This window comes from Ranitomeya imitator, chromosome 10, assembly GCF_032444005.1.
Source record: "Ranitomeya imitator isolate aRanImi1 chromosome 10, aRanImi1.pri, whole genome shotgun sequence".
Classification (NCBI taxonomy): Eukaryota; Metazoa; Chordata; class Amphibia; order Anura; family Dendrobatidae; genus Ranitomeya; species Ranitomeya imitator.
In genome coordinates this window covers 137,122,695-137,146,160 of record NC_091291.1, presented here as the reverse complement: position 1 = coordinate 137,146,160, position 23,466 = coordinate 137,122,695, and the positions used below count along the sequence as shown (strand labels likewise).

The 23,466-nt window shown below is 51.6% G+C and overlaps 1 protein-coding gene across 25 annotated transcripts in view; it reads left to right on the top strand.

Annotated features, from left to right (window-relative positions):
* MTOR (mechanistic target of rapamycin kinase) overlaps positions 1–23,466 on the top strand; it is a 95,961-nt gene that overhangs the window by 52,409 nt on the left and 20,086 nt on the right. For 16 of the 25 annotated variants that reach the window (XM_069742248.1, XM_069742263.1, XM_069742255.1 and 13 more), the window contains 13 exons: positions 5,228–5,328; positions 5,997–6,112; positions 6,777–6,854; positions 7,508–7,615; positions 9,881–10,006; positions 10,503–10,634; positions 11,633–11,760; positions 12,175–12,292; positions 12,385–12,573; positions 13,020–13,120; positions 13,832–13,928; positions 17,831–17,929; positions 21,613–21,735. In XM_069742248.1, coding sequence (XP_069598349.1) covers positions 5,228–5,328; positions 5,997–6,112; positions 6,777–6,854; positions 7,508–7,615; positions 9,881–10,006; positions 10,503–10,634; positions 11,633–11,760; positions 12,175–12,292; positions 12,385–12,573; positions 13,020–13,120; positions 13,832–13,928; positions 17,831–17,929; positions 21,613–21,735 — 1,516 coding nt within the window. The remainder of the gene's footprint in view (positions 1–5,227; positions 5,329–5,996; positions 6,113–6,776; positions 6,855–7,507; positions 7,616–9,880; positions 10,007–10,502; positions 10,635–11,632; positions 11,761–12,174; positions 12,293–12,384; positions 12,574–13,019; positions 13,121–13,831; positions 13,929–17,830; positions 17,930–21,612; positions 21,736–23,466) is intronic. The other 9 variants (XM_069742265.1, XM_069742259.1, XM_069742266.1 and 6 more) reach the window with 1 other exon arrangement.

Sequence of the window (23,466 nt, the reverse complement as noted above, 5' to 3'; positions counted from 1 at the left end):
CACTTTTTTTTTTTTTTTTACTACATCCGCTAAGATTTAGGCATCCGGCGCCAATCAGCGTTTCCTTATGTGTAAATCATTAGAAAAAAAAGGAGCCGGGTGAGAACATTGTACATGTGAATTCAGCTCCACCAAGACCATAGATGGAAGCAGACGCCGCTCCTGATGGCGAGGAGCAAGTGATACCCCAGGAATTGGCTCAGACCGAGGGCACGGAGAAGTCCGAATTGGTGGCTACCAGTATGGCCGCTCTTATAAGGGCTTGTCCCGCAGATGTGTGATCGGCGTGACCTCTCCTATGTGAGTCGCCCACCACGCCGTCACCTGGGTCCTGATCCGACCGAGGTCCACATGTCCCGACCCTCCAAGCCTACTGACGTGGAATCCTCCAGGATCTTCTTTCCAGGTCCACCTGGACTCGTCTCCCGGCCTCTCGCCCCGCGGCAGGAAATGTTTCCCATATGTTCCGCGTTCAGTGTTTACAAGTCATCTGAGGACCACAGGAGAGGAGGAAGACGGTGGAGCGTCGGTGAAGACCATTTGCATAACTCCGGCTGTCGTCTTCCATAAGCAATCTCCACCCGAGTCCCAGACACTGGCGCCCGGCGATCAGGAAACCGCTCACGTGTGGATATGAAAACTCATACCACCATTTAGGTTTTCTTTTTTTGTTTTTGTCCTGTATTTCCCATCAGGACGACCTCATCTCCCAAGATTCCATGAATGCGCGCAGCATATGGGGCGCGAGTGAAAAAGCAAGTAACGCTCCATCGCAGATGCAAAGACCGGGAGCCGCCGCCGCTTCCGTTGTAGACTAGACCTGCCGAACTTGACACCGTCCCTTTACATCACCCTCATGGATATCGTTCTGAGAAAGTGAATCTAGGGGGCGCTATTTCCCTGCTGGAAATTACGGCACTTGACGTTGGGTTTTCGGAACCACAGAAGGTTCATCTGGCGGAATGATTCTTATTATTTACACGAATTCCCGTATATCGGTGTCTCAGAAGGGTCATCTACGCCCCGTAGGTTTCTATGGGTCATTGGACAGGGACTTTGCACTAAGATGAGCGTCATTGAGACTTCCAGAAAGATTGAGGCTGAGTTCTGGTCATTAGACCCGCAGTTGGCCCGTAATATGGCCGTCGATATGTCGCCACGGTGCACGTGCTTAGTTGGGTGCAGTGGTCTTCGCATCCAGGGGGTCTTACAGGTCGTATCTGCCTTCTTGCAAAACCTGCATTACATCCGCTATGTCGGAACACAGCCTATAACAACGCCCCCTATTGATTGGTCGAAGGGAATCACGTGACCTAAAAGGGGCAATTCTTTACGTTTTAAGAGGATTTATTTTTCTTTTACATCTTCAGTAGAGATTTTTCCTAGAAAGTGTTTTTGTGCCGCCTCGCGGGGGACCCTTTAAGTGCAGACTGCGTCTTGTGCGCAGCCCCCCACCGCCGTGGAGGTAATCTTATATAACACTGGTAGAGCCGAGCAGGACGCAGCCTGCCTCCATAAAGTCAGATCACTTTACCATTACCGCCAGAGAGAGGAAATGTAAGTGTCATGGGGTATAGGAAAATACTTGTGCGATAGAGTCAGCCGGAATGTTGACACACGATCCAACGCGAATCCATTAACCGGTCACCATGGCGACGTGCGGGGCAGTCAGTTACCCGGCAGAGTACATCTAAGCAAAGCCAAGAATAACATCAGGTCCCGCGAGGAATGAGGAATGCGAGGACGGACGTTTTCTACCTCTTTATTTTTGCTTTATTGCTCTCTGGATCTGGAGGATTGACATGGCAGCTCGGACCCCGTGACGGGAAAATTACTGCAGCAGCGCCCATGTTGTTCCTACCGTAAATCCGGAGCAGGTGTCGCTGTTTGGACTCCTGTCAGAAAATGAGAAGATATTTCTGTCTTTTAGCTTTTTTTCTCCTATCATTTTTTTTGTTATCCAATGTCTTAAGCCAAGATTTATCGTTTTTTGTCCCCGGGCGACAACTTTGTGGTTGACTTAGATTATACATCTAAAATAGAGATAAATCTCTGAAAATTCCCCATGTCTGTGGCTGGCGATAGTTGCTGTGTGTAAGCCATAGGGTTACATCCACGTAGCTCGCCGGGACCTGCCCTCCTGCGGTGACCCGATGGCAGTGACCCGATGAGGCCCCTCCTGCAGTGACCAGATGGCGGTGACCCGATGAGGCCCCTCCTGCGGTGACCCGATGGCTGTGACCCGATGAGGCCCCTCCCGTTGTGACCCGATGGAGGTGACCCGATGAGGCCCCTCCTGCAGTGACCCGATGGCTGTGACCCGATGAGGCCCCTCCTGTTGTGACCCGATGGAGGTGACCCGATGAGGCCCCTCCTGCGGTGACCTGATGGCGGTGACCCGATGAGGCCCGGACTCTACGGCCTCCTGAGATATCGGACTCCTAGCAGATCCCGTATGTTACTTGCTGCGACCTCCGTGGATCCGACTTGGTTTTCCAGCTCTTTCTACAGATGACCGACTTGGGCTGAGAGTTGAGAATTTGGAGACCAATCCTCACCACCTTCTCTTTGTCCTGTTCCTCGTTTCTCAACATCCTTTATCAGAGTCACAGCCATTAGGAATCCCCCTGCCCTGAAGGTGGTCTGTACATCTATTTTGGAGGTCCGTGTCACATCGCCATGATGCCATCAGAACTACCATTGCCGTATACCGGGACCGACGAGACTTGCTGTACACTGGGGACACCCCACAATACCTGGGACTGTCTTTTACGTTGTCCTGCACACCAAGGAAACCCCGCAAGGTGCTCCGTAGACCGGGGGTATCCTACAAGTCGTGCTGTATACCGGTTACACCCTGTGAGGTTCCAGACAGACCATATGAGTCCTGCTGTACACTGGGGACACCCAACGAGACCTGGGACAACCTAAGAGTCCTGCTACATATCAGATACATCCCACAAGATGCTGTAGACCGGTGACACCCTGTGAGTTCTGTACATCGAGGACACCCTGTGAGGTACGCCATATACCAGGGGACAGCGCACAAGAGCTGGGACAATCTTCGAGTCCTCCTGTATACCAAGGGCACCCTGCACGGCACTCCATAGACCAGGGATACCCTACAACTTATGATGTATACTGGAAACATCCCGTGAGGTGCCAAAGACACCCTACAAGTCCTGCTGTACACTGGGGACACCCCAGAAGTCCTGGGACAATCTAAAGTCCTGTTGTATACTGGGTACATCTCCTGAGTCGCCGTTGACCGGGGACACCAACCCCGCGGCATGGTGTACACTGGGGGAACACCCTACAAGACCTGGGACCACCTACAAGTTCTGCTATATACCGGGTGCATCCTGCAAGTTGCTGTAGACCGGAAGCACCCTATGAATTCTGGTGTTACCCCGCAAGGCACGCTGCACACTGGGGACACCCTACAAGACCTGGGACGACCTACGAGACCTTTCATATGTTGGGTACATATCACAAGTCTCCGTAGACCAGGGACACCCTGCAGGTCCTGCTGTTTTGCTCTGATCCACTCATTTGCCTGATTTCTCAAATCGGCTCGCCATTAACCCCTATGTGTTGCCCACATTGATTAGATGCTGCACTGGGCAATGGTTGAGGCCATATCTATAGACCCTCAGGAATAGATCTGTGCTGCATGAGGGAAATATCGCCTGCAATCATTCTCAGACTTGTGATGACTTGGTACAGGGGTCTTTATCCAGAAACTGTACGTTTGTCCATTACGGCAGTAGTCCCTTATAACTGGATATTATGAGCTACCGGTTCCCAAAAAAGTGACTTTTAGGCAGCTTTGCTTTGAGTTGCTCTATTTGCACGAGTATTGGCCTAAGGTTACAAGTTTGGGGAGAAGCTATGATTTAATTATTTTACATGACGAGAGATAAATTATAGTAGCCCCTTTGATGAGCATCACAACTGTGAAAACTGTTTTTTAATATTCCCCTCCTGTGCGAAGATATGATCATTCCAAAGACATACTGATAGGAATTCTAGATTGTGAGCCCAATCGGGGACAGTGATGATAATGTGTGCAAACTGTAAAGCGCTGCGGAATATGTTAGCGCTATATAAAAATAAAGATTATTATTATTATTATCATTTACAGTAACAGTTAAGTAAAAAGGGCAGCACACTGCAGCGCCAAAACATGCAAACTTGAAAACACGAAATTTGAACTGGATTACTGCACTAGAAATATGAAAAATGAGAGCTTTTAGCGCATAAAAATGGCCATATTTATGTGTACCTGGTAGCCCCTTTACGGCATCTCTCTTATACGAGGTCCTACGCTTGACCTACCTCGCTGAGAATAAACGTCTCCATCTGAATGGGCACATGTGAAACCTCTTCTTGGACTCAAATTCTCTCTTTCTGTGGAGGGGTATTGGACCTACTATAATTGTTTTAATTATAGTAGGTCCAATACCCCTCCACAGAAAGAGAGAATTTGTTTTAATTGTTTTAATTATAGTAGGTCCAATACCCCTCCACAGAAAGAGAGAATTTGAGTCCAAGAAGAGGTTTCACATGTGCCCATTCAGATGGAGACGTTTATTCTCGGTGAGGTAGGTCAAGCGTAGGACCTCGTATGGGAGAGATGCCGTAGAGTGGCTACGAGGTACACATGGATATGGCCATTTTTGTGCGCTGGGGGCTCTCATTTTTCATATTTCTAGTGCAGTGATGCAGTTCAAGTTTCGTGTTTTCAAGTTTGCATGTTTTGGCGCTGCAGTGTGCTGCCCTTTTTACTTAACTATATACGAGTTGGCGACTCTGGGTTCAGCACCTGTTCACACTCAGTCTATGTTTGGATGTGCAGGTCAGGTTTTTGAAACATTTACAGTAACAGACCTGAAGCCGGGGGCTGCACTACTGAGAGCGAGCCACACAAAGTCTCAATGACAACGCTGCACTGTCTGGAATGTCTCAGTAGTGCAGCCTCCGGCTTCGAGTCCAGAACTTCAGCTTATCATATCTCCGCATAGGAACAAGATATCCGAAAACTGTTTTCACGTTTTTATTGTACGCCTAGGGGTCTTTTTTTTATTTTGTAGGTATTCTTAATTATAACGTAATATTTGTTATCCAGTCTTGTTTTTACCTAAGATGATGACTCTGGATAAGCCTGGACCGGTGTTGTGTTTCTTGAACCTCATTGTTATTAATATTTCTTAATTTTTCTATCCAGGGGAAAACTCCATCAGCAATGCAATGACGACTGGAGTGTTACTCCTGTGGCTGCCCGTGCCAAGATGGCCAGGATGGCAGCAGCGGCCGCATGGGGATTAGGTAAGACATCTGGTCCGTGTACATCAGGACCGCCGTCTCGTCTCGTCGTCACATGTGAGCAGCCGGGGTGATTGATTCAGTGCAGTGTCACGGCATGCACATCCAGCGCTACTTCCCGGCGCCCCCTAATGGGCGGTCTCTGTGACTTCATCGTTTATTTGCTCTGTAGGATCAGGCGTCTTCTAATTAACACTGATTAGAGACTGTTTGACATATTGCTCTGTCTGCCCCCGATCCATTATCCCTCAGCACCCCGTCACATGAGTCCCTGTCTCCTGAATGCCGCGCCATTCCCATCCATCACCCGCCAGTGTCTTTGATTCGGTGACATTGTAATTACGCACCGGATGGAAACAAATGGAAATGCCGCTCGTTCCTGAGAAGTGGCATCACTGGGCTGTAATGTTACCTACAAGGAGCCGTGATTACTAAATGTTTCCGAAAGGCATTAGCTCCTCTCACGTCGGGCCTCCGGCTGTTGCTTTTCGTGGGGTTTGCTGCAGGCGCCTGGATGCAGTAGATCAGTAGCACGCGAGCAGGATCGTACACGTGGTCCTGGCAGATTCATCATCGGAACACGAGAATGGTCACCAGATACCGCCGCTGATCCATCCAGGAGTGTGGCCTCGTACCGGCCACCATTAGCAACCTCTGTATTCTTCTTTCAGAGATGTGGGACAGTATGGAGACGTACACTTGCTTGATCCCCAGGGAAACCCATGACGGAGCCTTTTTTAGGGCCGTGCTGGCACTCCACCAGGATCTCTACTGTCTTGCCCAGCAGGTAAATCCTTCACATTGCCATAGGTTCACATCCTTAGGCTTCTTTCACACATACCGTTGTTTTATGGTCTGTTTTTGCTGCCCCATTAGATTTCTATGGGGCCGCAATAATTTCACGGTGCGCCGTATGGCTGTGAGAGCCGTATTTATGGCCGTGAAAAAGGTTGAGCCTGTGGGGCCGCAAAAATCAACGGAAGCTTGTTTTTGTGGTGCACCGTGACTTCCGGTTTTGCTGAACGCCGTTTTTTTTCCCCCATAGTATTGGAAACCTGAAAAACGGCGATCCGCAAGTTTTTTGCTGTCCGTTATTGCGGCAGACCTTGAAAATTGCGGCGATACGGTCCGCAAAAAAGGCCCGCAATAACAGGCCGCAAAAAACCCGGTAAGTGTAAAAGCCTTAGCCGAACTAACATGCCCATGTCGGTAGGTCATTTTATTTACCTGCATTTTCCTACATAAAAGGCCATTGCACAGTGTACTTTTTTTTTTTTTTTTTTCTTTTTTTGCAATGGGCCCCTAATGAAGGATGGATGCTCGCTCCTCCATCCAGACCGTGACCACTGTTGGCGTGTAGATCCGGATTGCGTACATCTGATAGCACTTAGCCGAAGAATAATTTTGTACTTTCCAGAAACATTATTGAGCTTTTTTTGTTTGGTTTCCAGTGCATTGATAAAGCCAGAGACATGCTGGATGCCGAGCTGACTGCCATGGCCGGAGAAAGCTACAGCCGTGCCTATGGGGTGAGTACGCCTGAGCAATAGTAGTACAGCTGGCTTTCTTTGACACCTGTAGGATACATCCGAGTTGTGGAACCACACATTTTGTTCCTATGTTGTAACCAAGAAGGGGGTTGTCATGTGCATCAGGTTTATGGATGGCGTGCGGTCTTTGATGTAAGCTCCACCTTAACTTACCCAATCAATCAAAAATGCCTGGGAGGACCCAGATGTAATTAAGTATTGCTTTATTGTGAAGTGCATAAGAAAAACAGCAACGTTTCGCCACTTAGGCCTTCCTCTGGGGTTGACCTTTTTATATTTGCTTTTAAAGCACCACTTCTTTTCTGAGGACCCCATTAATGATCATCCCTTCCCAACAGTGGTAACGGGCCAGAGAAATGTGCTGTCACGTGATGTCCATATAGATTAATGGTTTACGGTCTACGACCAGTTTCAGATACACGTTGCAATTCTCGATCCACTCGCAGCTGCAAATTACCGATGTGACTGGGTCCTTGCACTCGTCTCCATTGTGGGGATTGAGATAGTGTGCCATGCTGGAGACCACCCTTTGTTATGTCAATACACCATTTCTAGGACACATGGACAGGGTTGTCCTCGTTGACCCCAGTGTGCTATCGGATTACTGGAGCGATGTCACTTGTCCTTCACAGGCCATGGTCACCTGTCAGATGCTGTCGGAGCTGGAAGAAGTCATCCAGTATAAACTGGTGCCCGAGCGGCGGGAGATTATTCGTCAGACCTGGTGGGATCGGCTACAGGTGAGGTAACCCTAATCGGGGGCTGCACTCACGTTTTCCTCTTTCCTTTACACTGAAGGTACAGGGTGTGAAACTGAAGAGACTTCTATTAATACCGCTGTTTACAAGTCTCTCGCCCTCAGGAACATTCTTGGGACATTCTTCCCATTCGCATTTCTAATCTACCCCGTAGCGTCGGGACGGCTCTTTATTAGGTGTGGTGGGTGGGGGGGCAGGTATTTCTCACCTTCTGCAGCCAGATAGAGGCAAACACTGGCAGCAGGCGCACCCATGACACACGCAGGCAGACATACTCTGTGTACAGACTGCTTGTACTGGGGCGGGAGGGTTACTGGCCAAAGGCTGCGTCCTCAGCCAAGTGTCCTGCAAGTATTGACATCTGGTAAATGCAGAGCAGTGTACAGCCAGAGAAATTACCAGTGCCAGCAAGTCCCGGCTTCTGGAAAGTGCATTATTGCAGCCATCCAGCACTTACGTCATTCCCACCTTATATTATTTATTTCCTGGACACTTGATTGTTAGGATATTCTCTTTACTTCAGACTCTTTATTGCATTTTATAATGGTACTATCCGCAACTGTGGATGATTGTAAAGTAGGTGAAATGTCACTGAAGCATCCACCAGCCTGGCCCTGTGTGTCGTCTTCTCCATCCGGCCTGGCCCTGTGTCTTCATCTCCATCCGGCCTGGCCCTGTGTGTCTTCTCCTCCATCCGGCCTGGTCCTGTATGTGTCTTCTCCTCCATCCGGCCTGGTCCTGTATGTGTCTTCTCCTCCATCCGGCCTGGTCCTGTATGTGTCTTCTCCTCCATCCAGGCTGGTTTTGTGTGTCTTCTCCTCCATCCGGCCTGGTCCTGTGTGTCTTCATCTCCATCCGGCCTGGCCCTGTGTGTCTTCTCCTCCATCCGGCCTGGTCCTGTATGTGTCTTCTCCTCCATCCGGCCTGGTCCTGTATGTGTCTTCTCCTCCATCCGGCCTGGTCCTGTATGTGTCTTCTCCTCCATCCGGCCTGGTCCTGTATGTGTCTTCTCCTCCATCCAGGCTGGTTTTGTGTGTCTTCTCCTCCATCCTGCCTGGTCCTGTGTGTCTTCATCTCCAGCCGGCCTTGTCCCGTGTTTTTGTTTCTTTTCCATCCAGCTTGGTCCTTTGTGTGTCTTCTCCTCCTTCCTGCCTGGTCCTGTATGTGTCTTTTCCTCCTTCCGGCCTGGTTCTCTAGGTGTCTCTTCTCCTCCATCCAGCCTAGTCCTGTATATTTCTTCTCCATCCAGCTTGGTTCTGTGTGTCTTATCCATCTGACCTGGTCTTGTGTGTCCTCTCCTCCATTCATCCTGGTCCTTTGTGTCTACTCCTCCATCTGGCCTGGTCCTGTGTGTGTCTTCTCCTCCTTCCAGCCTTGTTCTGTGTATGTCTTCTCCATCTGACCTGGTCCTGTGTATGTCTGCTCCTCCATCCGGCCTGGTCCCGTGTGTCTCTTCTCCTCCATCCGACCCGGTCCTGCGTTTGTCTTCTCCATCTGACCTGGTCCTGTGTGTGTCTTATACTCCATCCGGCCTGGTCCTGTGTGTGTGTCTTCTACTCCATCCGGTCCGGTCTTGTGTTTGTATTCTCCTCCATCTAGCTTGGTCCTGTGTGTCTTCTCCATCCAGCCTAGTCCTGTATGTGTCTTCTCCTCCATCCGGCCTGGTCCCGTGTGTGTCTTTTCATCCATCTGACCTGGACCTGTATGTTTCTCCTCCTCCGTCCGGCCCGGTCCTGCATTTGTCTTCTCCATCTGACCTGGTCCTGTGTGTCATCTCTATCCGGCCTGGTCCTGTGTGTGTCTTCTCCATCCGACCTGGTCCTGTGTGTGTCTTCTCCATCCGACCTGGTCCTGTGTGTGTCTTCTCCTCCATCTGGCCTTGTCCTGTGTGTGTTTATTCTCCATCCAGCCTGGTCCTGTATGTGTCTTCTCTTCCATCCGGCCCGGTCCTGTGTGTTTTTTCTCCTCCATCCGGCCTGGTCCCGCGTGTGTGTCTTCTGCTTCGTCAGGCCTCGTCCTGTGTGTATGTGTGTCTTCTCCTTCATTAGGACTTGTCCTGTGTTTGTGTGTGCTTGTGTTCCCCAGCTGGCCTGGTTCTGAGTGTGTGTCTTCTCCTCCGTCAGACCTGGTCCTGTGTGTGTCTTCTCCTCCGTCAGGCCTGGTCCTGTGTGTCTTCTCCTGTGACCTTGATGTCTTTTCTCCTGCTCGTGTTCTGCTGTGACTGTAATTTGTGTTTTCTTCTCTCAGGGCTGTCAGCGTGTCGTTGAGGACTGGCAGAAGATCTTGATGGTTCAGTCCCTCGTGGTCAGTCCTCATGAAGACATGAGAACTTGGCTAAAGTATGCGAGTCTCTGCAGCAAGAGTGGCCGTCTGGTGAGCGCACGTCCCCGAGCCTTCACCCTCCATTTATTTGTCTGTTTTACATCTGTCAATCAGCACGGCAGGGAACCGTCACCAGTCTGCAAAATCAGGCGTCAACCAAGCGTTTCTCTCAAGAGCGTCTGTGACCTGTCAGGACGGCTGCCGAGGAAAAATATACAGTTCTTTCACGTAGTTTGAGAGTTACGAGACATTCATGACAGTCAAATTAGAATTTCTTGTGGCTTAATAAGATTTTTTTTTACCAGCATTTTACTAATGGGAAACCATTCTGCGTTGTCTTGTTCCCGACAGAGAAATGTGGCTGCAATATTTGACTGCCCATTAAGTACAATAGAGTATAGGATGATGATGGAGGGAGGATGCCTCGCGGTGGCGGGAGGATGCCTCGCGGTGGCGGGAGGATGCCTCGCCGTGGCGGGAGGATGCCTCGCGGTGGCGGGAGGACGCCTCGCTGCCTATAACAGTCTTATGTCTCTTTATCCTCTAGGCCCTCGCCCAGAAGACATTGGTGATGTTACTCGGGGTGGACCCCGCTGAGGATCGCACGCAGCCCCTACCGACCTCACACCCACAAGTCACCTACTCGTACATGAAATACGTGTGGAAAAAATCGCGAAAGGTACTTGACCGTGTTGTGTAACGTGGACTCGACGCTGTGCTCAGATCACACAAGCTGAAAGTGACTCAAAACTTCCAGAAAAAAAGGAGCCTGTGTTTTCTTTAGCTGTCTGGGAGTCGTGCCATCACGTGGCCGGGACATCGTGTGCAATGAGAAAAGAAGGGAGAGGTGTCCGTTCACTTTCACGGCTTGGGGTTTTGTCGAGTAGATCCCCGGGTCTTTGTGAGGTCCTGAGTGCAGGCAACGAAATTCTCTTCGTTATTCACCCGTGTCTCCCCAGAAACAGCTTGCAGCCCCCAGTATTTGCCCCAGGGCTCTTTCCACCTCAGTGGATCTTATTGATTGTTACCGGCTTTTAAATGTCCTCCCCAACTTTGACAACATGTCTCCTGCCAGACCCCAACTTTCCTCAACTCTGCCCATGTTAAAGGGGTATAATGTAACTGCTCTGCTTGTTTTCAGTGAAAGGAGCAATTTATCTTTTACAACCTGAAGTTGAAAATCCCTACAGATCGGAGGCCGATCGCCCACTCCGAGTACTGACCGCAATGTCCGGGCCGGCCGTTGTTCTCCTGACCTGAACTCAATATGCTTATTCAGCGGAGTTTGGATCAGGAGATCCCCCGTCTGGCAGTTCATTATCGGGCTGTTAAAAGTGTAAAACCGGCCTTATGCTTCTCACTGCTGAGAGTTTGCTACAGTTGTGTCCAGTCCATACAATCGCCCATAAGCTGCACGGTCCTGGCAGCCCTGATACTCTGTCCAAAGCTGATTGTCCAGACTGGATGTAATGTAGCAAAGCCTCAGCGGTGAGAAATAAATGCCGGACGCAGAAAGAAAGGTTCCTGTCCGACAGCAAGCAGAGATGCTGAAGGTTGAGGACCGAGATACAAGAGGAGGTCTGAACGATTCCCGCAGGAACCCGATTCCACATCAGAACTCGCTGCTTCTTTCTCTTCATCCATTTCAACTTCTCTCCCTTTGTTGTCCGCCAACAGGACCCCCGTGACAAACAGAATGAGGTGTACCAGGACTTGCTGAGGTTCGTGAACAACATGCAGATCCAGGCGCAGCGCGTTACCGACGACCCGTTGCAGTCGCAGGAGATGCAGAAACTCATGGCCAGGTGACTATAGAGCAGCGGTGACTCCGGCCGACAAGTGCATTGTCCCATTGCTATGTGTGTATGTAAAATATATATATATTTGGACACACTTTCTCATTTAAAGATTTTTCTGTATTTTCATGACCATGAAAACTGTACATTCACACTGAAGGCATCAAAACTATGAATTAACACATGTGGAATTATATACTTAACAAAAAAGTGTGAAACAACTGAAATTGTCTTATATTCTAGGTTCTTCAAAGTAGCCACCTTTTGCTTAAAAAAACTTTTCCACTTGACTTTAGCGATACGGAACGTGTTTACTCTCCCACAACACCGGAGTTCTAGGGGCTTTCGTATATATAACTTGGTGATTGGGGATGCGGCCCCCCACGTTTCCGTTTTTTGCTGAGCATTTTCCACGCTTTGCAGGTGTTTCCTTAAGCTCGGGGAATGGCAGGTGAACCTGCAGGGCATCAACGAGAACACGATCCCCCTGGTAATGCAGTATGTAGGTGCCGCCACCGAACACGATCTCAAGTGGTATAAGGTGAGAGCGCCCCCCCCCCCCCCCCCCCCCGGTGCCACCGTTAACGTTGCCTACATATACACCGATACCAACGTCCGCTTCTCTCTCCTCAGGCCTGGCACGCTTGGGCCGTCATGAATTTTGAAGCCGTGCTATATTTCAGGCATCATTACAGTCCAAACAATGAAACGAAGGTCCGCCACCTGAGCACTGGCAGTAACAACATCGAGGTCAGTGAGAGTGAAGGAGACAGCGGGGAGAGCAGCCCTGTGCCATCTCCTGTGCCAAAGAAGCCGGCAGAGGTACAAGATACACGATGGCTATATTGTGGCTTGTGTAACCGAGGGGGGCGAGTGCCAGCAGCACTACCTGATAAAGGGTCCTGCAAGAAACCCTCCTACATGTAGGTAGTGAGAGCAGGAAAAACAAATCTGCCGCTTTGTGTAATAGGAGGGCATTGCTATAGCGCCCCCTATCGCCCGAGGAAGTTAGAGGGGCCACTCGGGACTATTAAATAAGTAGGATAAAAGTCTGGGATCCTCCGCAGATCTTATGACCCGAACCATGGACCCAAGAAGAGGTCGGCTCAGGTCCTTGGCCGTGATTGTGGTTTGTATAGAAACATATAAAAGAAGAGACGAAGAAATAAAGGGCTGGTTCAAAATAAGACGACGTCCATGATTCCAGGGTTTCTGGGGGGGGATTGATGATTACATGACACAGACGTCTTCCTCTGCTCTGCCCCCAGGACATTGCTCACATCATCTTGCCGTACACCGTTCAGGCCGTGCAGGGCTTCTTCCGCTCCATCTCCCTGTCTCATGGAAACAACCTGCAGGACACCCTAAGGTAAGACTCTGGATAAGCGCTGGCTCCAGCACGGCCGCCTTTTCCCCGCACAATTTCCTCTTGGGCAACGTCTTGTTTTCCCTGTGAGATCAGAGAGCGAATGATAAAGAGGCGAGTATATCCCGGATTAGACGGAGGATATGAGAGCGGCTGAAGGCCAAGAGAGCGAGACTTTATATAATAGCGAAGTCCGACTCCTGCCATGGAATCTGAAGAAAGCGAGGAATTCCGCATCCAAAAAGTCGGGATGCTTGGAGAAAATCGTAAAATCCAAAGTATAATTGATTTCCAGACCGGTGGGCGTCTGACCACTCCGACCCCCACTAATCCTGAGAACGGGGCTCTGAATTGCCAGAATACAGTGGTGTACATCTCTATAGGACTGTCAGAAGAAGCTGAGGGCTCGCCCCGGCCACCTGGTTGTGCTGGGAGTTATAGTGTGCCCCGATTTAAAGGAATGGAGTTAGGCAGCTCTAGCGCCACCCTGCAGGAAAAACTTACCTTTAACCCTTAGAACTTAAGCCAGCTGCACCCCCTTATATCCTTTCCTCAGCCTTAATGAATGGATCGAGGTCTTCATGTCCTGCCCCTTCACCTTTATGTCAGGCCACCTGGGAGGGTTTGATGACTATATCGGGGTCTCATGCGGTGACAGGATTGTGACGATGTACACGAGACATGACGACTCACACAATTATGTTGCACCCACAGGGTCCTGACTCTCTGGTTTGATTATGGACACTGGGCCGATGTGAACGAATCTCTCGTGGAGGGAATTAAGACCATTCAGATAGACACGTGGCTGCAGGTAAGGGCATGGTATGGTGGTCTGTATATCCGGAGTCAGCATTGCTGCAGGGTATGGTGGTCTGTGTTCCCAGGGTCAGCATTGCTGCAGGTAAGGGCAGGGTACGGTGGTCTGTGTTCCCAGGGTCAGCATTGCTGTAGGTAAGGGCAGGGTACGGTGGTCTGTGTTCCCGGGGTCAGCATTGATGCAGGGTATGGTGGTCTGTGTTCCCAGGGTCAGCATTGCTGCAGGTAAGGGCAGGGTCAGTGGTCTGTGTTCCTGGGGTCAGCATTGCTGTAGGTAAGGGCAGGGTACGGCGGTCTGTTTTCCTTGGGTCAGCATTGCTGCAGGTAAGGGCAGGGTATGGTGGTCTGTGTTCCCGGGGTCAGCATTGCTGCAGGTAAGGGCAGGGTCAGTGGTCTGTGTTCCCGGGGTCAGCATTGCTGCAGGTAAGGGCAGGGTACGGTGGTCTGTGTTCCCGGGGTCAGCATTGCTGCAGGGTACGGTGGTCTGTGTTCCCGGGGTCAGCATTGATGTAGGTAAGGGCAGGGTATGGTGGTCTATGTTCCCGGGGTCAGCATTGATGTAGGTAAGGGCAGGGTACGGTGGTCTGTGTTCCCGGGGTCAGCATTGCTGTAGGTAAGGGCAGGGTACGGTGGTCTGTGTTCCCGGGGTCAGCATTGCTGCAGGGTATGGTGGTCTGTGTTCCCGGGGTCAGCATTGATGTAGGTAAGGGCAGGGTATGGGGGTCTGTGTTCCCGGGGTCAGCATTGCTGTAGGTAAGGGCAGGGTACGGTGGTCTGTGTTCCCGGGGTCAGCATTGCTGTAGGTAAGGGCAGGGTACGGTGGTCTGTGTTCCCGGGGTCAGCATTGCTGCAGGGTATGGCGGTCTGTGTTCCCGGGGTCAGCATTGCTGTAGGTAAGGGCAGGGTACGGTGGTCTGTGTTCCCGGGGTCAGCATTGCTGCAGGGTATGGTGGTCTGTGTTCCCGGGGTCAGCATTGATGTAGGTAAGGGCAGGGTATGGGGGTCTGTGTTCCCGGGGTCAGCATTGCTGTAGGTAAGGGCAGGGTACGGTGGTCTGTGTTCCCGGGGTCAGCATTGCTGTAGGTAAGGGCAGGGTACGGTGGTCTGTGTTCCCGGGGTCAGCATTGCTGCAGGGTATTGCGGTCTGTGTTCCCGGGGTCAGCATTGCTGTAGGTAAGGGCAGGGTATGGTGGTCTGTGTTCCCGGGGTCAGCAGTTCTGCAGGGTATGGCGGTCTGTGTTCCCGGGGTCAGCATTGCTGTAGGTAAGGGCAGGGTATGGTGGTCTGTGTTCCCGGGGTCAGCATTGCTGCAGGGTATGGTGGTCTGTGTTCCCGGGGTCAGCATTGCTGCAGGGTATGGTGGTCTGTGTTCCCGGGGTCAGCATTGCTGCAGGTAAGGGCAGGGTCGGTGGTCTGTGTTCCCGGGGTCAGCATTGCTGCAGGTAAGGGCAGGGTACGGTGGTCTGTGTTCCCGGGGTCAGCATTGCTGCAGGTAAGGGCAGGGTCGGTGGTCTGTGTTCCCGGGGTCAGCATTGCTGCAGGTAAGGGCAGGGTATGGTGGTCTGTGTTCCCGGGGTCAGCATTGATGTAGGTAAGGGCAGGGTACGGTGGTCTGTGTTCCCGGGGTCAGCATTGCTGCAGGTAAGGGCAGGGTATGGTGGTCTGTGTTCCCGGGGTCAGCATTTCTGCAGGGTACGGCGGTCTGTTTTCCCAGGGTCAGCATTTCTTCGGCAATGACTTTCATTCCTTTCCTGAATTCTCTTCTTTAGATAATGAAACATTTTACGGATTACCGCATTCCCATGTAATGACGGGCAGTCCCCAATGTGGTTTTCATAAAGAAACGTAAAACCCTTCTCCTACGTCATTCCTCTGTGATACATTTCCCTGTAATGATTCCTGGCCACGTGACCGCACAGACATTGTGTACATTACAGGGAGCCACTGGGAAGGTGTTAATGGACGGAAATAAGGCCACAGGCTGGCATGGATACATGGATATATACTTACTCATGTATACACACCCATGTGTGTGTGTGTGTATATATATATATATATATATATATATATATATATATATATATATATATATATATATATACACACAATCTCCACTGCATGTGACTGATCAGTTCCTAAAGTTGCTGTCTCTGACAGGGGCCACATTGGCAAAACTACTAGGTTAGAGAATCTTTGCAGTATCATCGAGTATATGGTGGTGGTGTGGGATATTCCAGTATGTGGGTGGATTTATATGATGGGTCATGTGAGGTGTTCCTGGTATATAGCGGGTCTAGTGGGGGTGTCCTCAGCTCACGTGGTGGGTCTTGTAGAGTGTCCCTTGCACATGTCTGGTCTTGTGGGAGTGTCCCTTGCACATGTCTGGTCTTGTAGAGTGTCCCTTGCACATGTCTGGTCTTGTGGGAGTGTCCCTTGCACATGTCTGGTCTTGTGGGAGTGTCCCTTGCACATGTCTGGTCTTGTGGGAGTGTCCCTTGTACATGCGGGCCTTGTGGGAGTGTCCCTTGTACACGCGGGCCTTGTGGGAGTGTCCCTTGTACACGCGGGTCTTGTGGGAGTGTCCCTTGTACACGCGGGTCTTGTGGGAGTGTCCCTTGTACGCGGCGGGTCTTGTGGGAGTGTCCTTTGTACGCGGCGGGTCTTGTGGGAGTGTCCCTTGTGCGCGGCGGGTCTTGTGGGAGTGTCCCTTGTGCGCGGCGGGTCTTGTGGGAGTGTCCCTTGTACGCGGCGGGTCTTGTGGGAGTGTCCCTTGTACGCGGCGGGTCTTGTGGGAGTGTCCCTTGTACGCGGCGGCTCTTGTGGGAGTGTCCCTTGTGCGCGGCGGCTCTTGTGGGAGTGTCCCTTGTGGCGGCGGGTCTTGTGGGAGTGTCCCTTGTGCGCGGCGGGTCTTGCGGGAGTGTCCCTTGTGCGCGGCGGGTCTTGCGGGAGTGTCCCTTGTGCGCGGCGGGTCTTGCGGGAGTGTCCCTTGTGCGCGGCGGGTCTTGCGGGAGTGTCCCTTGTGCGCGGCGGGTCTTGCGGGAGTGTCCCTTGTGCGCGGCGGCTCTTGCGGGAGTGTCCCTTGTGCGCGGCGGCTCTTGCGGGAGTGTCCCTTGTGCGCGGCGGCTCTTGCGGGAGTGTCCCTTGTGCGCGGCGGCTCTTGCGGGAGTGTCCCTTGTGCGCGGCGGCTCTTGCGGGAGTGTCCCTTGTGCGCGGCGGCTCTTGCGGGAGTGTCCCTTGTGCGCGGCGGCTCTTGCGGGAGTGTCCCTTGTGCGCGGCGGGTCTTGCGGGAGTGTCCCTTGTGCGCGGCGGGTCTTGCGGGAGTGTCCCTTGTGCGCGGCGGCTCTTGCGGGAGTGTCCCTTGTGCGCGGCGGCTCTTGCGGGAGTGTCCCTTGTGCGCGGCGGCTCTTGCGGGAGTGTCCCTTGTGCGCGGCGGCTCTTGCGGGAGTGTCCCTTGTGCGCGGCGGGTCTTGCGGGAGTGTCCCTTGTGCGCGGCGGCTCTTGCGGGAGTGTCCCTTGTGCGCGGCGGCTCTTGCGGGAGTGTCCCTTGTGCGCGGCGGCTCTTGCGGGTGTGTCCCTTGTGCGCGGCGGCTCTTGCGGGTGTGTCCCTTGTGCGCGGCGGGTCTTGCGGGAGTGTCCCTTGTGCGCGGCGGGTCTTGCGGGAGTGTCCCTTGTGCGCGGCGGGTCTTGCGGGAGTGTCCCTTGTGCGCGGCGGGTCTTGCGGGAGTGTCCCTTGTGCGCGGCGGGTCTTGTGGGAGTGTCCCTTCCCACCGCTGCCCCTGACTCCCCTACTTCCATGTGTTACCCTTATTTTCCTGTTGTCTGTAACTAAGTTGAGGATTCACCATATTCACAAAACAAATCCCCATAATGAATGAATATTGTGTTTGATGCTCGCAGGTGATCCCCCAGCTGATCGCACGGATCGACACCCCGCGGCCTCTGGTCGGACGTCTCATCCACCAGCTGCTGACCGATATCGGACGCTATCACCCACAGGTAATACAGGGGATTCTCATCACTTCATTACTGTGATGAGGGAACAGCCGCCATCTTGGAACAGGCATGCTATCAGATTGGCGTGACTCCATTTTGTCTCCTGGACACAGGAGTGCTCCTGGCCCCCACCTTTGCTAATGAATAGAGTTCCTATTAGTATGCTAACGGGCTGAGCTCCGTGTAAACTGTAGACGGTAGTTCAAAGCCCCATGAGGAAACCACGCCACCAGGGGGCTTGGAAATGCTTGGGGGCTTAATTAAAACACGCATGCCAAGTGGCCACTGGATACACATCTATTATGGCAGCCCAGCCAAACCGTCTCCAACATGGAATTGTGAATTATGGACGCATCGTCCGAGGTACAGGCTCATACAAAATATTCTCATTACCCTAAAGAAATTGTACATCCAACAGTGTGACTCCCGTGACGGTGGAAGGTCTGAAACCCGAGATATAGGGATCAGCCTCCCACAGGGACCGAATGGGTCCAGGTTTGATCCCAGTACGACCGGCAGAACAAACCACAGGCGCTGGTACTGCCCGTGTGCTGATCCGATCATCCTGAGAGAAGTTATCCCATTTATTAGATATTGGAATAAATCTTGCAGGGAGACAGAGGGGGTGGAGATTGCTAAGCCCACCCAGCTGCAGGCAGGGGGGCTCAGCCAGGTACAAGAAGAAGCTGAGGTCACTGGGAGGGTCTCACTCCACAGAAGAAGATGATGATGATGACATCTTAAGGAACAGGGTATGCCAGCCAGAGGGGAGCAAGCACATGCTTTCTGGGGGCTGCCCGGCAACTAAGTTTTTGGACCTGCGGAATGCTATGCCCCCCGGCTTCCACAAGCGACCTTCGACCTGGTAAATTGACCTCCAGCTTTATACCTTTAAGCCTTGTATTATTGTTGTTATATTGTACTCTGACTGTAACTCTTGATATATTGTGATTGTATATTTCTTGTAATTATCTAGTGCGCCCTTAAGGCAATTAAATCATAAATTAATTTTGGGCTGATCCTTTTACTCTGATTGCGAATCTTAGAATACCCAGGGTGGGTAACAGGGCAGTCTCCCCGGCGGCCATTTGCTCTAGGTGCAGTCCCTTTACTGACCTGAGAGACAAAGGGGGCGCCGGAGAGCTGGACCTGTGTAGTGACGTCACGGATTGGTGACGTGGGAGGAAGGGGTAATCCTTCACAATTACTATTTACAAGATCTCTGCTTGCTGTCAGGAATAATAACAGAGAGCTGCTGCGGCCGGGATCAGGTGATTTTGCTCCTTGCCCTTCACTGGCTCATTTTCCCTGTAAAATCCCTGCATGGCCCCACTGTGGCAGAGCACGAGACCCCTGCTCTGATTCACAAAAGGGCCCCTAAAAAATGGGCCCCTCTCCATAACGTCCATAACTATCTAGGGTTTCCTGATAGGAGCAGGACGAGGTCAGAGAAGGTTTTGGTTTTTCATGGTTTCTGTTCATTGACAGCAAACTCTGGCTAATCTCGCACAGGTGTGAACCGAACCTTAAAGCTGTACATCCCTATAACAGGAGCATGATTTCTGGGTGGCATTGACTCTGCTCCAGGGTAGATCGGTTATCGAGGGAGTCAGACAGGAGTTTACTTTGCCCGGGACGGGTGACAACAAATCGGCCTCGGAATTTACCATGAAATTGGATCTTTTCCTGCAGCAGCTGCGCCCGGGCCGGGAATAAGATGTTTGTAGTTATAAGAATCGCTGTGATGTTCAGGAACAGACAGATAGGAAATGTGGTGATGAGATCGCTGCCCATAGAAGAAGCACGGGCCAGGCGAGCATGACTGCGAATATGGAGATTGTGGAGGGTCTGATGATATTCCTGGACCGTCTACATCCTGCTCTGGACTAATCACACAGACCGTGAGCAGAATAAGACGGCAGGTTATAGAAAACCGCACATATACCCCATGGGCAAGTTTATAGTCTACACACATACAAGAAGTGCCGTCACTGTGTCCTGAGTTACATCCTGTATTATACTCCAGAGCTGCACTCACTATTCTGCTGGTGCAGTCACTGTGTACATACATTACATTACTGATCCTGAGTTACATCCTGTATTATACCCCAGAGCTGCACTCACTATTCTGCTGGTGCAGTCACTGTGTACATACATTACATTACTGATCCTGAGTTACATCCTGTATTATGCTCCAGAGCTGCACTCAATATTCTGCTGGTGCAGTCACTGTGTACATACATTACCTTACTGATCCTGAGTTACATCCTGTATTATACTCCAGAGCTGCACTCACTATTCTGCTGGTGCAGTCACTGTGTACATACATTACATTACTGATCCTGAGTTACATCCTGTATTATACCCCAGAGCTGCACTCACTATTCTGCTGGTGTAGTCACTGTGTACATACATTACATTACTGATCCTGAGTTACATCCTGTATTATACTCCAGAGCTGCACTCACTATTCTGTTGGTGCAGTCACTGTGTACATACATTACATTACTGATCCTGAGTTACATCCTGTATTATACCCCAGAGCTGCACTCACTATTCTGCTGGTGCAGTCACTGTGTACATACATTACATTACTGATCCTGAGTTACATCCTGTATTATACCCCAGAGCTGCACTCACTATTCTGCTGGTGCAGTCACTGTGTACATACATTACATTACTGATCCTGAGTTACATCCTGTATTATACTCCAGAGCTGCACTCACTATTCTGCTGGTGCAATCACTGTGTACATACATTACCTTACTGATCCTGAGTTACATCCTGTATTATACTCCAGAGCTGCACTCACTATTCTGCTGGTGCAGTCACTGTGTACATACATTACATTACTGATCCTGAGTTACATCCTGTATTATACCCCAGAGCTGCACTCACTATTCTGCTGGTGTAGTCACTGTGTACATACATTACCTTACTGATCCTGAGTTACATCCTGTATTATACTCCAGAGCTTCACTCACTATTCTGCTGGTGCAGTCACTGTGTACATACATTACATTACTGATCCTGAGTTACATCCTGTATTATACCCCAGAGCTGCACTCACTATTCTGCTGGTGCAGTCACTGTGTACATACATTACATTACTGATCCTGAGTTACATCCTGTATTATACCCCAGAGCTGCACTCACTATTCTGCTGGTGCAGTCACTGTGTACATACATTACATTACTGATCCTGAGTTACATCCTGTATTATACTCCAGAGCTGCACTCACTATTCTGCTGGTGCAATCACTGTGTACATACATTACCTTACTGATCCTGAGTTATATCCTGTATTATACTCCAGAGCTGCACTCACTATTCTGCTGGTGCAGTCACTGTGTATATACATTACATTACTGATCCTGAGTAATATCCGCTCTCTGCATATACCGCACTCTTGCACATTGCTGTTCGGCAGCTCCTGCGTACCATGGTGCCGTGCTGATCTGTGGTGGGCAGTGCCGTTTCAGCTCGTCTTCCATCACGATTGCTCTCCTGATTGCTCGGTATTCGGGGTCCATGTGCGGCCGGTAACTGTCCCCAGGGCCGCTCATTACAGGGGCAGGCTATAATGGTTCCTTCCTGTGATACTTTGTTCCGCTGGAGGGGTGCACGTGTGCGCAGTGTGACTCCCGCCTCTTGTTTTTACATAGTCTCTTGCTTCACCCCCACAGGCTCTCATTTACCCCCTGACCGTCGCCTCTAAGTCTACGACCACCGCGCGTCACAACGCAGCAAACAAGATCCTGAAGAACATGTGTGAGCACAGCAACACCCTGGTGCAGCAGGCCATGATGGTAGGTCGCCCCCCCGAGTGCCCGCACTGCTCAGGCCGGGGGCACGTTTCTCCTGGTGCAGCAGGCCATGATGGTAGGTCGCCCCCCCCCCGAGTGCCCGCACTGCTCAGGCCGGGGGCACGTTTCTCCTGGTGCAGCAGGCCATGATGGTAGGTTGCCCCCCCAAGTGCCCGCACTGCTCAGGCCGGGGGCATGTTTCTCCTGGTGCAGCAGGCCATGATGGTAGGTGGCCCCCCGAGTGCCCACACTGCTCAGGCTGGGGGCACGTTTCTCCTGGTGCAGGAGGACATGATGGTAGGTGGCCCCCCGTGTGGCCGCACTGCTCAGGCTGGGGGCACGTTTCTCCTGGTGCAGCAGGACATGATGGTAGGTGGCCCCCCGAGTGGCCGCTCTGCTCAGGTCGGGGGCACGTTTCTCCTGGTGCAGCAGGCCATGATGGTAGGTTGCCCCCCGAGTGCCCGCACTGCTCAGGCCGGGGGCACGTTTCTCCTGGTGCAGCAGGCCATGATGGTAGGTTTCCCCCCGGGTGGCCGCACTGCTCAGGCTGGGGGCACGTTTCTCCTGGTGCAGGAGGACATGATGGTAGGTGGCCCCCCGTGTGGCCGCACTGCTCAGGCTGGGGGCACGTTTCTCCTGGTGCAGCAGGACATGATGGTAGGTGGCCCCCCGAGTGGCCGCTCTGCTCAGGTCGGGGGCACGTTTCTCCTGGTGCAGCAGGCCATGATGGTAGGTTGCCCCCCGAGTGCCCGCACTGCTCAGGCCGGGGGCACGTTTCTCCTGGTGCAGCAGGCCATGATGGTAGGTTTCCCCCCGGGTGGCCGCACTGCTCAGGCCGGGGGCATGTTTCTCTTGGTGCGGCAGGCCATGATGGTAGGTTGCCCCCCGAGTGGCCACACTGCTCAGGCCGGGGGCACGGCTCTCCTTCGTTACAGTGTGTCATGTGATCATGTTAGATTTCACGCCCTATTAAATACTAAGGGTAATACATGACTCCAGATACAGAACCATTCCATATTCTGTTACCATGGAGACACGTAACTTTCCTTTGGAGCTGAATTCACAAAATTGTAGGAGATAATTGAGTCTACAGTATTTGCAGAGCGGCTTCATCTTAATTGCATTGGAGATATAATAATGTCACTTAGAGGGGGTTGTCCCACAAACAAAAGTTGATTTTAATCGATAGATCTTGGAATAATAAGAATTTCCACAATTGGATGTGTTTAAATAAATGTTCCTGTGCTGAGATAATCTTATTAATGTCCCGTGCTGTGTACTGTCATGGCTGTGAATGGGGACTGGAGGGAGGGTGACGGGGGTAGGAGTCTGATGGCATTGGCACATGGCAGCGGCTCGTTCATCCCTCCATCCATAGTTGGGCATACATTGGGTGGTCCGGAGAGGTAGCGCCCCCCGGTGAGTGTGTGCCTTGCTGCTATTGCTGGTATTTGGGCACATGGGGTTTCATTTGTGAATAGACGTTAGTTGTTCCTCCTTTGTTCTCTGGCCTGTATGGCGGGGGGCACGGTGTGAGCTGGCATTTGTATTCCCTTATATTTTATGCTTTGAACGTTTAGTGCCTCTGAGTAGCCCCCATTACCGGAGTGACGGCCCCCGGAGTGACATTAGTCATGGACAGCTGTGATCTGACACTTTCCATGCTGGCGGGAACCCAGTGATCACCATGAGGGGCTTTATGGTGGCTCTGTCCAGTCTCCATGCTGTGGTTTC